Source organism: Pinus tabuliformis, chromosome 1_1, assembly GCF_031772625.1.
Source record: "Pinus tabuliformis cultivar Carrire ecotype Pingquan chromosome 1_1, CPIR1, whole genome shotgun sequence".
Taxonomy (NCBI): domain Eukaryota; kingdom Viridiplantae; phylum Streptophyta; class Pinopsida; order Pinales; family Pinaceae; genus Pinus; species Pinus tabuliformis.
In genome coordinates, this window is record NC_142297.1 from 13237823 (window position 1) to 13251758 (window position 13936).

General features: G+C 38.2%; 1 protein-coding gene across 1 annotated transcript; it reads left to right on the top strand.

Moving 5' to 3' along the window:
• Positions 1 to 5313: 5313 nt before the first annotated feature.
• On the top strand, positions 5314 to 11655 carry LOC149211373 (uncharacterized). The gene is made up of 4 exons (XM_089391483.1): positions 5314 to 5968; positions 6067 to 7171; positions 7264 to 7587; positions 7709 to 11655. Exons 1-4 carry the CDS (start codon positions 5478 to 5480, stop codon positions 11087 to 11089), a joined length of 5301 nt encoding a protein of 1766 aa, XP_089247609.1. The 5' UTR covers positions 5314 to 5477; the 3' UTR covers positions 11090 to 11655.
• The last annotated feature ends 2281 nt before the right edge of the window (positions 11656 to 13936 follow it).

Here is a 13936-nt window from a genome sequence, read left to right on the forward strand (position 1 = left end):
TGCGGTAATAATTCACGATCTCTCTGCGGTAATAGAAAAACAATCTAGGGCATTTTTCTAATACATATATGCTCATATATTTTCAAGTATGAATAATTTACCACAATTACCAAAGATTACCAAAGGTAAACCTAGCACAGTTACTCTACAGAGCCTCTATGAGTATATAGAGTCTTTAGAGAAACGTAGAGAAGAAAGAGAAGTCAAGCTATAAACAGAGTTAGCAGCCATGCTAGAAAATAAATTCACATCTCTTGAAGACAATATCCAAAAACAAATAGAAAATAAAATAGAACTATTGAAGAATAAGATGGAGGCAATGGAGATTAGGTTGCAGGTTATAGAAAAACAAAACCAAGATATGAACCAAACATCCCAGCAAGTAGATGCTGATACTTTGGAGAGTCTTAAAATGAAGGACATGATTAAAGAGCTAGAATAAAAAGTTAATAGCCGCCTCACCCTAAATAATGTGGCAGGTAAACTAGATATCAAACAAATTAAAGATGAAATGAAAAAAATGATAGAATTAGACCATGAGCATAACAAAAGGGCCTTGAACCTTATAATCTTCGGTTTGAAAGAGGAGGTACACGGGGATACTTTAGCCATAGCCCAGACAAAATTACAAAACATATTACAAATTGAAACAATGTGTCTCACAGAAGCAACAAGGTTGGGGAAATTAACTGAGAATAAAGGAAGGCTGATCCGAATAAAGGTGAGCTCTACTGACCATAGGTATGACATACTTATTAAAACCTCAAGTCTAAAAGGAACAGGAATATTTATAAATGAATATCTCATTCCATAAGATCAAGAAGAATTAAGAAAGGAGGTTCAAAAGGTAAAGGAAGCTAGGAAGGAAGGAAAATGGGCAATAATAAAAAATAGAAAAGCCGTTATTTGAGATAGAAACCAAAAAGATAATAATAAATAGAAATTCAACATGCTCCGGATTCTTTCTTGGAACTGTCAGGGCTTTCCATGGAACAAAGGCTAAGTTGGATCTCAAATGATGTTGATATTATTTTGCTTGTTGAAACTTGGGAGCACGAAGAATCTAAGGTCCCTAACATAAATGGCTTTACATTATGTTCTACCTGGAATAAGCGATCCTCTCATAGAGGCATTGGGGGTATAGTTTGTTACATTAAGAAAAACATCTCTCCCCATGCTAGGATTTATAAAAACGACCCTTACAACCAATATAGTTAGATAGAATTTACTGACATTTATGACAAAAAGACCTACATAGCAATCTGTTATTCCCCCCCCCCCACCCCCCAATCAATTCTAACTTCTATAAGAAAAAGAATCTAGATAAAAATAGTCCTTACAATGGTTTAGAGTATGATATTTCTAGCCTAAGGAATGAAGGCAATATCCTTTTAATGGGTGACTTTAATGCTTGAACTGCAAGCAACCAAGCTATTATTCTAAGCAATCATTCCAACCCTAATCCTATTTGGTTAGACAAAGACCTTCCTCTGGCTAGCTGGTACAAAAGGAGCTCTGAAGACCTCGAGGAGAATTCTTTTAGGTCGGAGCTAGTCAAGCTTTGTAGTGCTCAGGATCTCATAATTTGAAAAGGTCTAAAGAAGTGGCCCAATTCTAGCCAGATGACATGCATCCATGGGCTTGGTAGCAATGTGGTAGACTATGTTATCTCCGATCTCCCTCTATACAACGAATTAACAAATTTTGACATCTTAAACGACCACGAGCCTGACTCTGATCATATGCCTTTACTTATAACTCTCAATTTTGTCATGCATAGAGATCCCATAGAAGATAATCCTTATAGCCAAAAGAAGTTAATCTTTGATAGAAATAAACAAGATATCTTTCTAAATGAATTAAAAACTAATTTGCTTCCTTTATCTAGTATAGACAACATAGAATATCTATATCATAATTTTACTACAACCCTCTCATATTCTATTAACAAGTTCCCAATTGAAGTTTCAAGTAATAAAAGAAATAGAAAAACCAACCGATGGCATGACAAAGATTGTAAAAGTGTGAGGAGAGCAATTAAGGAAGTTGTTGATGAATCTCTTAAAATTGGCAAGATAAAAATATACAAAGCCCTAACTAAAAGGAAAAAAAAGGCAGTATATTCGTAAAAGACAAGAGAATCTCTTACACCTCTCTAAGGTAGCTCCTAAGAAATTCTGGAGGCAGATTCTAACTAGGAAAACTAAAGATAATAATAAAATTTCTTTACACGACTGGAATTCCTATCTTAAAAAGCTTTATGAATCTCTAAATGTCATGGATAACTTTGAAACCCTGCTCACAACGAAATAAGTTTTCTCATTAGAAGACATTGATTTTGGGGTTAATCGCTTGGCTAATGGAAAAGCTAAGGACATTGAAGGTTACCAGACAGAAATCTTAAAAACTGGAGGTCCTGTCCTCATCCCCCACATTCACAAGCTTTTCAATCAAGCGGTCAAGCAAGGGTTCCCTAAACCATGGACTCAAAACCTCATTATCCATATTTTTAAAAGTGGGTATACAAATAAGCCTTCTAATTATCTGACAATTATGATCGGCCCTCTCCTAGCGAAGTTATATGGTATTATTTTGGAAAGGAAGTTGAGCATATGGCTTGAAAGTGAAGGTAAGCGGGCTAAAGGCCAAGCGGGTTTTAGAAAGCAACACTCAACAACAGACCACCTCGTTACGCTTAGGATCATTGTGGAGGAATGTCGCAATGATAAATCCAATCTCTTTTGTTGCTTTGTGGACTTTAGAAAGGCTTTTGATACGGTTCCTAGAAGCAACCTTTGGAATAGATTAGAAGAGCTAAAGTTTCCTTTTGAGTTGAGAGTTGCCGCTATAAGGTTATACGAGAATGTAATTGCCAAGTTAAAGAGAAATGACGGATGGTCAAGTGATATTAAGTGTAATATCGGAGTTAAACAAGGTTGCTCCCTCTCCCCTACCCTATTTGGAATTTACATCGACAAGCTAGAAGGTTGTTTAGAGGAAGCAAGATGTGCTGGCATGATCTTAGCTGGGATAGTCACCATCCTTCTTCTCTACGCTGACGATATTGTTCTTCTCGCAAGGTGCCCATCTAATCTTGATAAGAAACTTATACTTCTTAATGATTTTTGCTCTACCATGGGTATGATTGTTAACACTGACAAAACAAAAGTTATGATTATCAAATCCAAGAAGGACACTTGCGCTAATTTTATGTATGACAATAGTAACTTGGAGGAAGTGTCTTCCTACAAGTACCTAGGAATTGATCTTCATCACAAGCTCAACTGGAACTATAGCATTGAGAAAAGGATTAATGGGGGGTGGAAAGCTTATTTTGGTCTCGAAAATAACTGTAAAACGACAAACCTCGTAATGTGGGATAGAAAGAAGTTCCTCTTTGAAACTTTAGTCACTCTGGTTATCTTATATGGATGTGAGGTTTGGGGTTGTAGCATCTCTAGAGAATCCTGGAGAAAGATTGAGCAAATCCAGAAGCATTTTATAACGTATAACCTCAAAGTTAAAAACAAAACACCCTATCATATTCTCCTTATAGAAGTGGGACTTTCCCTTATCAAGAGCCTAGCTATGACTAGGCTTTTGTTGTATAAGCACAAACTCAATAACATAGGAGACCATAGACTTCCTAAGCTAGCTTTAAATTCCAGCCAAAACCACCTAAGGCTCAAACGAGGTTGGTATAAAGACACTAGGGCTTGGTTAAACCATTGGGAGATCGACGAGAATGTTGCATTGCAAAACATTAATAACATTAAAAATATTGTTACTTCTAAGTTCAAAGAAAAAATGTGGCGTGAGAAAGATTTAGCAGCTAAAAGAAAATTAAGATATTATAAGGAGGTCATCAACCCCAACCCAGAAGATCAAAAGTATCTCTCTGTTTTAACTAGCTCAAAGAAGAAAGTTAATATAGCCAAGATTAGAACAAACTCTCATGAGCTCCATAGTGAAACAAGTCGTTGGGCAGTTCCTAAAACACCATGGATGGAAAGGTTCTGCCATCTCTGTGAGAATACGAACATCGAGGATGAAAATCACTTCCTCTTAGAGTGCCCTGCGTACAACCACATTAGATCTCAGTTTCAAAATCTTTGTTGCAATACTGACCTTCGTAGCCTTTTACGTTGTCAAATTTACAGTGAGCTTGGGAGTCTTCTCTCCAACCTTTTTGAGCATAGGAATAAAATCTTAAATCAAACTAAATAATTTGTTTCTTTAGGTCCGATAAACCAAAATTTAGTCTCAGTAGACGTTAACCACCATCACCACCATCATCATAAAATTATTCTATATAATTAAAAATTATATTTCTTTCTTTTGTTAGAAATGATGAATTTTTACACAATGTTTATTGATTTGATTATCTAAATCAAAATATCATTTTTTTAATAAATTTAAATTTAAATAAAATAAAATAAAATATATACACCGTTTCAAATTTTAATAATTAAATATAAAAAATCTTATTGTATTGAGTAATCTTTTCCATAAAATAGATATTGACTTATCTATTATAAATATCTTAACTTAATCAAATTACATAAAAATAAATAAATAAATAAAAATATAATTAAGAATTAAAAATAAAAATAAAAATATAATTAAGAATTAAAAATTAAAGTGACTTAAATCTTTTTTAATTTCAAATTTACCATAGATAGAAAAAAACCAAAAAATTTGACTTTCTTAACCCCAGGTATATTCATAATTAAAGATAAATCTACTTTAATAATATGTTGAAACATTTAATAATTAAAAATTGAAAAGGTATAGATTCAAATTCAAATAAAATATATACAACTTCTTAAATGGTAATAATCAAATATTAAAAATTTCATATAATAAAATGGGATTTTTAAGTTGTTATTATCATTTTATTTCAATTCTTGATTATTTAAAAATGTGTACTAATTATAAAATGAAATATGTAGTGAGTTGTAGAGGATCACTGAATTTTAAACCAGCATTTAAATAGTTTAATACGATAAATACACATTCACGCTTAGCGGGTGTTTTATTTATAAAGAAAGGACAATATACAGCATCATCATTTAGCATGTTGCATGGATATTTAAATAATTTAATATTCGAAAGGCACATTCTTTACAGATTTTTAATTAAGCCAATGATAAAGATTTTTAATTTTGGCATCTTGACGAAACATGGAACCATGCATTAACACTTGCGAGTTGGGCAGCTGACCACCACCAATTTTTCATTCATTGTCTGCACTTTGTTACTAGGTCGGCCCATAGGATTTTTGGATTTCATGTGACCGCATATCCTCTCGAGGAATTTTTTGAAATTGTAAGATACATTTTCTGCACTTTCATTATTAGGTCGGCCCAGAGGAGGTTTTCATATTGACCGCATCTTCTTCCCAATCTCTGCTTGCCCACAGCGTCTCTTACACCTCTATTTTTCATCTCTTTCATTTCTGTTTCCATTCGACTCCAATGGCTGCATCTCCCAGCAGCAAGGACACTTACGACGTGTTCATCAATCACCGCGGCAAAGATGCAAAGAAAACCTTGGCCAGCCATCTTTACCATAACCTATTTTCTGCGCAGAGACTGAGTGTCTTTTTAGACAAGCCGGAACTGCGAGTTGGAGACGAATTTCCATCTCAAATAAAAGAGGCTATTAGAACCGCCTCCGTACATGTCGCCATATTTTCCCCTGGATATGCAGAATCGGAGTGGTGTCTCAATGAGCTCCTCTACATGTTGGAGTCCAGGGCTCAGTCCAGATCTGAAATTATTCCGGTCTTTTACGGTGTCGACCCTGCTGACCTTCGGTGGACGCAGGATGGACGTAGCTTGTATTGTGAGGGCCTGAGCAAACTGAAAAAGCGACGACTCGATTCAACCACTATTCAAAAGTGGAGAGAGGCCCTTTCTTCTGTTGCAGATATAAGTGGGCTACATCTCCAGGAGACGTGTAACGGGTGAGAACCCTACCGATATCATTTGTTTTATGTACAGCTACATGGTATTTGAGTATGTATTTCTAACCCCGTTTCTCTATATTGTTGTGAACAACCAGTGACGAGGGTGAGCTCGTGGAAAAGATTGTTCACCGAGTGTTGGAAAAGGTTAAAAGACCTGGTATGAGCCACTTGACCAAATATACTATTGGTTTGAATGAAAAGGTAGAGAATTTTAAAAGAAAAGTACTGAAAAACCAGCAGAGCGAGAAAGGCCATGTCGTGGGGATCGTGGGCATGGGTGGCGTCGGAAAAACAACGCTGGCAATAGAACTCTTCAATAGGGAGAGTTCAAATTATGAAAAATCCTGTTTTTTACATGATGTCAGAGCAAGCAAAAGTTCTTTACATGTTTTGCAGAGACAACTTCTCGAGGACTTGGGCATGGGTAAATCTGGTCCGCATGTAAATAACCCTTATCAAGGTAAAAACGAGCTTAGCAAGCATCTCTCATCCTCTTTCTCCAAGTTGATCGTATTAGATAATGTAGATCATAGAGATCAGGTGGGTGCCCTTTTGCCTGATCTGCAATCTGTTCTTTCCTCCAGTAGCTTCGTCCTGATCACAAGTAGAGACATAGATGTTCTCACAAGCTCAGGAGTAGAAAAGTCGTCGATTTATTATCTTGATGGCCTCAATCCACAGTACTCCCTTGAGCTCTTCTGCAAGCATGCTTTCAGTAAACCCTATCCATCCCCAGAATTTAAAGGTCTGGTCGACAAGTTCGTAACATTCTGTGGTGGTTTGCCTTTATCTTTGGAAGTGTTCGGGGCACTTCTGTACGGGGAAACTGACATATCTTGCTGGGATGCTCACTTGGATAGGCTTCAAAAGGAACTTGACAGATCCATAGAAGAAAGATTGCTAATTAGCTATCAGGCCCTGAATAAATGCGATCAAAATATATTCATAGATATAGCCTGTGTTTTCATAGGAGAAAACAGGGACACGGCCTTTAAAATATGGGACGGTTCAGGTTGGAATGGCTCGCTGGGTTTTCGAAATCTACAGAACAGGTGTCTTGTCCAGGTGGACAGTGAAAATAGGATAAAAATGCATGACCATCTAAGAGCTCTCGGAAGATCTATTGCCAAGACGTCTGGATCGCCGTGTTTTCTTTGGCCTGCAACAGAGAACATTGAGGAATCGTTGCAGGAAACATCTGTAAGTAGTCCATTATTCAGTTTTCTATAGAGTATTGAATAGAAATCTGTGTAGGGTTTTAAAATTCTTCATCGCTTTTCAATAATGAATAGGTAAGGACTGAAGTGCGGGGAATTAGGATGCGTCCGAGTGAATATGAAGATAATGCTGACTTCACTTTACCTAGTGAATATAAAGATAGTGATGACGAGAACGAATCTTCTTCATACTACAAAATGAAGAAGTTGCAGCTGCTTGATATTGAAGATTGTCTCTTGGAACGCATTATGAGAAAGGTGCGGGCTCCAAATCTCATATGGCTCCGCTGGGAGAAATGTCCCTGTTCTTCCCTACCTTCCTGGACCCTAACAAGGAATTTAAGGGTTTTAGATGTACAGGGGAATGAATTGGAAACATTGTGGCAAAGCGAAAAACAGGTATTATTGAATCAAAATTTTGTTTCTTGTCCCGCGAGATGTCAGATTATTTCCAAGGGTTTTGTAGATGACAATCATCGGAACCTCTTTCTTACTGTTGAATCGCACGAACATTTTGCAGGCACCTTCGCAGTTGCGGGAGTTAAGGATTAGGGATGCTCCCCTCTCAAAGTTTCCGCAGTCCATAGGGAAGCTGACTCACCTGGAACGGATTTACGTCAATTTGGAAAGGGCAAAATCTAAATTTGAAACTTTGCCGGAAGAGTTTTGTAATTTGAGGTCGTTGATTTCGTTAGAGTTACTAAACTGTTCTGAAATGAAGTCACTGCCAGAGCACTTTGGGAATTTAACAAACCTCCGACATATTGATCTGAAGAACTGCTGCAGATTGGAGAGGCTTCCAAACTCGTTTGGGAATTTAACAAACCTCCGACATATTGATCTGAAGAACTGCTGCAGATTGGAGAGGCTTCCAAACTCGTTTGGGAATTTAAGTAGTCTTAAACATCTTAACTTGTCTTCTTGCTCTAATTTGACCATCTCCAGTGAAACGCTAGGAAATATCAGAACGCTTGAATACATAAATGTCTCGGACTGCAACCACATTGAAGAACTGCCTCCCCAGATAACACTTCAGCGGTCCCTTCAAAAATTATATTGTGCGAATGGAAACTTGAAAGAATTGCCAAGTACAATAGGAGACCTAACTAGGTTGGAAGTTCTGCATTTAGGATCCAGATCGCTGACAGCGTTGCCGGATTGGCTGGGTGACCTAAGGAACTTGAACAGATTGACCCTTGTTTGCCGCAATTTGAATTGTTTGCCAGATTCCTTTGGACTCTTAAGTCAGTTGATTGAGTTAAGACTTCAATGTCCGATAAGGGAACTGCCATTTAAAGCACGAAGGCGTGGTGACTCTTCAATTGGCAACTGCATGTTTCCGCAGCTGCAAAGCATATTCCTTTCTGAAGCAAAGGTATCAGAATTATCATTTGACCAAGGTGTATGCCCCAACCTTCAATCTCTCATGGTCTATGGATGTAGTATGAGGAAACTTGGAACACTACCAAATACACTCATAAAACTGGAATTATATTCCTGTCAGTTTTTGCGGTCTGTAGATGGTCTTTGCGGCCTTGCAAAATTTGAAATCCTATACATTAGGGATTGTAACAGACTAGAAAGCATTCTGGGGTTGTGGAAGCTTCAAAAGCTTCGGGTAGTATCATTATTGGGTAGACAGTATTATCGTATCTGGAAGCAACTAGATGTTAAAGATTTGAGATTGTTGGAGAGGCTGATAGTACCTAGATTTGCTGTGGAGAGCATAGAGGGGTTGGAACAACTGACAAAGCTTCGAGAACTAGATGTTACCGAATGCTCTGACTTGGGACAGCTGCCTCGTGTTGAACATTTGAGGTCGCTGGAGAAGCTGAAGGCATCTGGCTGTAGGAAGTTGAATATCATACAGGTATCCGATCAGCTGACAAAGCTTCGAGAACTGGATGTTTCCGAATGCTCCGAGTTAACAGAGGTTCCAGGAGTTGAACATTTGAGGTCGCTGGAGAAGCTGAAGGCATCTGGCTGTAGGAATTTGAAGATAATACAGGTATCCGATCAGCTGACAAAGCTTCGAGAACTGGATGTTTCCGAATGCTCCGACTTAACAGAGGTTCCAGGAGTTGAACATTTGAGGTCGCTGGAGAAGCTGAAGGCATCTGGCTGTAGGAAGTTGAATATCATACAGGTATCCGATCAGCTGACAAAGCTTCGAGAACTGGATATTTCCGAATGCTCCAACTTAACAGAGGTTCCAGGAGTTGAACATTTGAGGTCGCTGGAGGAGCTGAAGCCATATGGCTGTAGGAAGTTGAATATCATACAGGTATCCGATCAGCTGACAAAGCTTCGAGAACTGGATGTTTCCCAATGCTCCGACTTGACAGAGGTTCCAGGAGTTGAACATTTGAGGTCGCTGGAGAAGCTGAAGGCATATGGCTGTAGGAAGTTGAATATCATACAGGTATCCGATCAGCTGACAAAGCTTCGAGAACTGGATGTTTCCGAATGCTCCGACTTAACAGAGGTTCCAGGAGTTCAACATTTGAGGTCGCTGGAGAAGCTGAAGGCATCTGGCTGTAGGAAGTTGAATATCATACAGGTATCCGATCAGCTGACAAAGCTTCGAGAACTGGATGTTTCCGAATGCTCCAACTTAACAGAGGTTCCAGGAGTTGAACATTTGAGGTCGCTGGAGACGCTGAAGGCATCTGGCTGTAGGAAGTTGAATATCATACAGGTATCCGATCAGCTGACAAAGCTTCGAGAACTGGATGTTTCCGAATGCTCCAACTTAACAGAGGTTCCAGGAGTTGAACATTTGAGGTCGCTGGAGAGGCTGAAGGCATTTGGCTGTAGGAAGTTGAATATCATACAGGTATCCGATCAGCTGACAAAGCTTCGAGAACTGGATGTTTCCGAATGCTCCGACTTAACAGAGGTTCCAGGAGTTGAACATTTGAGGTCGCTGGAGAAGCTGAAGGCATCTGGCTGTAGGAAGTTGAATATCATACAGGTATCCGATCAGCTGACAAAGCTTCGAGAACTGGATGTTTCCGAATGCTCCAACTTAACAGAGGTTCCAGGAGTTGAACATTTGAGGTCGCTGGAGAAGCTGAAGGCATCTGGCTGTAGGAAGTTGAATATCATACAGGTATCCGATCAGCTGACAAAGCTTCGAGAACTGGATGTTTCCGAATGCTCCGACTTAACAGAGGTTCCAGGAGTTGAACATTTGAGGTCGCTGGAGAAGTTGGAGGCATCTGCCTGTCAGAAGTTGAAGAGCATAAAAGTGTCCGATCAGCTCACAATGCTTGGAGAACTCGATGTCTCCAGATGCTCTTCCTTAGAAGAGCTGCAGGGTGTTGAATATTTAAGGTCGCTAAAGAAGTTTAAGGTATCTGGCTGTGAGAAGCTGAAGACCATACAAATGTCAGATCACTGGACAGGGGTTCAAGAACTAGACGTTTCTGGATGCGCTGACTTAGAAGCGCTACCAGGTGTTGAATATTTGCAGTGGCTGCACAAGTTGAAGGCATCTGGCTGTAGGAAGTTGAAGAGCATACAGGGATTGCACAAGCTGAGAAATCTTGATGAACTAGATGTTGCCGAATGCTTTGAGTTAAAAGAGCTGCAGGGTGTTGAACATTTATCACGGCTGGAGGAGTTGAATATATCTGGCTGTGAGAAGTTGAAAAGCAGAGAGGAGTTGGAACAGTTGATAAATCAACGTAACATACTGGAGCGGGAGTTGCAGTCTCAATGCCAACTAAAACTAGGTGGTCACTTGATGGGCAGAATTTCAGGGCGGGATATGATTGCACGGCTAGAGCCGAAGATATATGTACAGCTCAGAAGGATTCGAAAACTAGACGTTTCTGGACAGTTGATAAAGCTTCGAGAACTAGGTGGTCACTGGAGGGTCCGTCATTCACAGCTTTGACACGAGCTGCTAAACATGCGTGTTGGTTAAAGTTGAAGGCTCCTGTTGACATAAAACTAGCACTTCAGTTGGGTGCAAAAGTATGTAGATAGAATTAGAATGTGCAGAGGTAAAATTTATCTGCATGTTTTTGGATGTTTTGTAGTCTTTTGTAATTGAAGTTTTGGGGAACCTAGAGACAATATTCAGGTCATTTTCAATTTTGTGCTATCACATTAAATTTGTTGTACATTGCTTCTGTGTAAGAAGATCCGGCAAGTTGAAAAGGTGGAAATACTTGTTTACCTGCATACGCTGGTAAAGAACAAGTTTAACTATAATTCTCATGGCATAAAATGGACACTGAAGGAGTGAGGAGCTCGACTCCACCTTAAGAATGGCAGCTAGAGGAAAATTTATTCTATTAATTTATCCCAGACCAGAATCAATGGATCCTAAAAGAAGCTTTAGTTTGTTAGACTAACCCAAGCATTTCCGGAAAGTTGGAGTAACGGTTGCATCTTTAGGAATCTGGTAATTAATCTTCTGGATTAATTGTAATTTTAGAAATATGGGATTGACCACTCACTCAATATAATGTGATAATGTGTTTGGAAGCTTATTAATCTTTGCATATTTGATTTTTTTTTTTTTTTTTTTATAACAGAACTCCAATGATAGGGAAAAATATGGGATTGACCACTCACTCAAGATAATGAGATAATGTGTTTGGAAGCTTATTAATCTTTGCATATTTGACTTTTTTTTAATAACAAAACTCCAATGATAGGGAAATCAAAATAATGTTGATGTTGGTGAACTCACTACCCACGGTGTAAATATATATGTCAAATTATTTTTAAAAAGTTAAATTTAATAATATATATCAAAATTATAATTAAATAAATATGAATTAAATGCATAATAAACAATAAAAACATCATATTATGCAAATGATATGATAGATGTTGATAAGTATACATAGTATAGATAATATACAAAAAGAGAAAACAAAACTATATTACATATATTCGTTATATCTACACAAACTACATTAACAATTATTATCACCTTTAGTAGTTGTTAAATTTAACTTTTTAAAAATAACTTGAACTAATAGCTCATTGGCCTTGATGATTTAGTTAATATGAGATTTTCTTTTCTAACATTCCTCCTTAATCTTGACCATTATTGTATGCTAGTCTAAGTCTCAGCTAGGTTTACAATACTACTACATGTTGGTGCATGTTGTCCTCATCTCTATGTTGTATAAGTTTTTTCTTCTTGTCCTCCAAACTCTATGCTTTGTATATATTTTTTGGTTAATTAGCTTCAATGTTACTTTAGTAATCTCCTTCAATATGTCATGTTACCCACCACCTGTGGGTAACACCCATAGGAGAATTTGTTTTTCTAGATTGTCTTCCACTGGCAGCCAACAACCTCTTGCAACCACTAGATAGCTCGATGTGACACCATCTTCGCCACATGAGCTCACTATTATGTACCTTTTCCCATCTGTCATGATTATATGTTTGAAGGTGGGCCTTCCAACTCCGAAGGTATGACTTCCATTATGTAGCTGGGTATTTTTGTTTACTTATCATGGACACTTTTGGGCATGGAAAAGTTGGGGGATTTGACGAAAAAGATGAGCTTGGTTTGTACTTTTGTCCCATTGTCCAACTTGGTAGTTAACCTTGTATCTCAGTCCTGTTGGATCTCATTTATCGTCTACTAGCTTTAGGAGTGGCACAACATGGGAAATCCCAATTTTGGTTGCGTGGTCTCGCTTCTCGACACCACATACATCCCTCCCCTCCGTTCATTATAACCCCTTTTCACATATTTCCCATCCAATTCCATATTTGTCCATTGGGTTCATAAGGAGTTAGCCTCTCCCTCCCCTTGTCCACACATTGGGTCGGGCCTAGAAAAATGCCCCATAGGTTGATGCAACTAAAAAGGTGGTTAAAAGCACAATTTGGCCACTATCAATTTGAAATGTATCGTAAAATGCAAAAGATGGTTGGGACATACAAATTTAGCATGTGGGCAAAATCCACGCAAAAGCTAACATGAGCTTTAACTCTTATCATTATGGCTATCACCCCAGTTCCTAGGGCCCTTATATTTCCCCCCTGCATCATTAAGAAACCCATGATTGTCCCAACCCCTGGTGGTCGATGAAATGCCCAACTTTAAAAGGGGTAATTACTGTTATATTTTACACATCATGCTCTCATTTTTGGAGCCTCAAATAGTTATAAAAAAAATCAATAAAAGGCAAAAGGCATATGAAGAAGGGTAGAAAAAAAAGGTCGGGGTAATTCATGTACCACGATTGATCCCTCCATCTATACACCCAGGTGTGGGCTTCCTTCATTATTTTTTCCCTTGTACCATGTCATGTGGCTTGGAGTCTTCCCCTGATGCCCACTTTGTTCCATCATTATATCACATGACATCAACCATATGATGAATGTACTATGGACATTCCACTCCCTTAGAAGTGGAAAATACCTAATAAGGTCCTTGATTAAGCTCCTTCTTGATGTTTTTGGATGTTTTTGGATGTTTTGTAGGCTTTTGTAATTGAACTTTTGGGAAACCTAGAGACACTATTCAGGTCATTTTCAATTTTGTGCTATCACATTAAATTAGTTGTACATTGCTTCTGTGTAAGAAGATCCGGCAAGTTGAAAATGTGGAAATACTTGTTTACCTGCATACGCTGGTAAAAGACAAGTTTAACTATAATTCTCATGGCATAAAATGGACACTGAAGGAGTGAGAGGAGCTCGATTCCACCTTAAGAATGGCAGCTAGAGGAAGATTTATTCTATTAATTTATCCCAGAACAGAATC

Bases quoted from the DNA above. Each gene is read 5' to 3' on its own strand.
- LOC149211373 (XM_089391483.1), top strand. From the start codon at position 5,478: ATGGCTGCATCTCCCAGCAGCAAGGACACTTACGACGTGTTCATCAAT. The intron at 5,969-6,066 runs GTGAGAACCCTA...GTGAACAACCAG, and splicing joins CTCCAGGAGACGTGTAACGG to TGACGAGGGTGAGCTCGTGG. The intron at 7,588-7,708 runs GTATTATTGAAT...AACATTTTGCAG, and splicing joins TGTGGCAAAGCGAAAAACAG to GCACCTTCGCAGTTGCGGGA.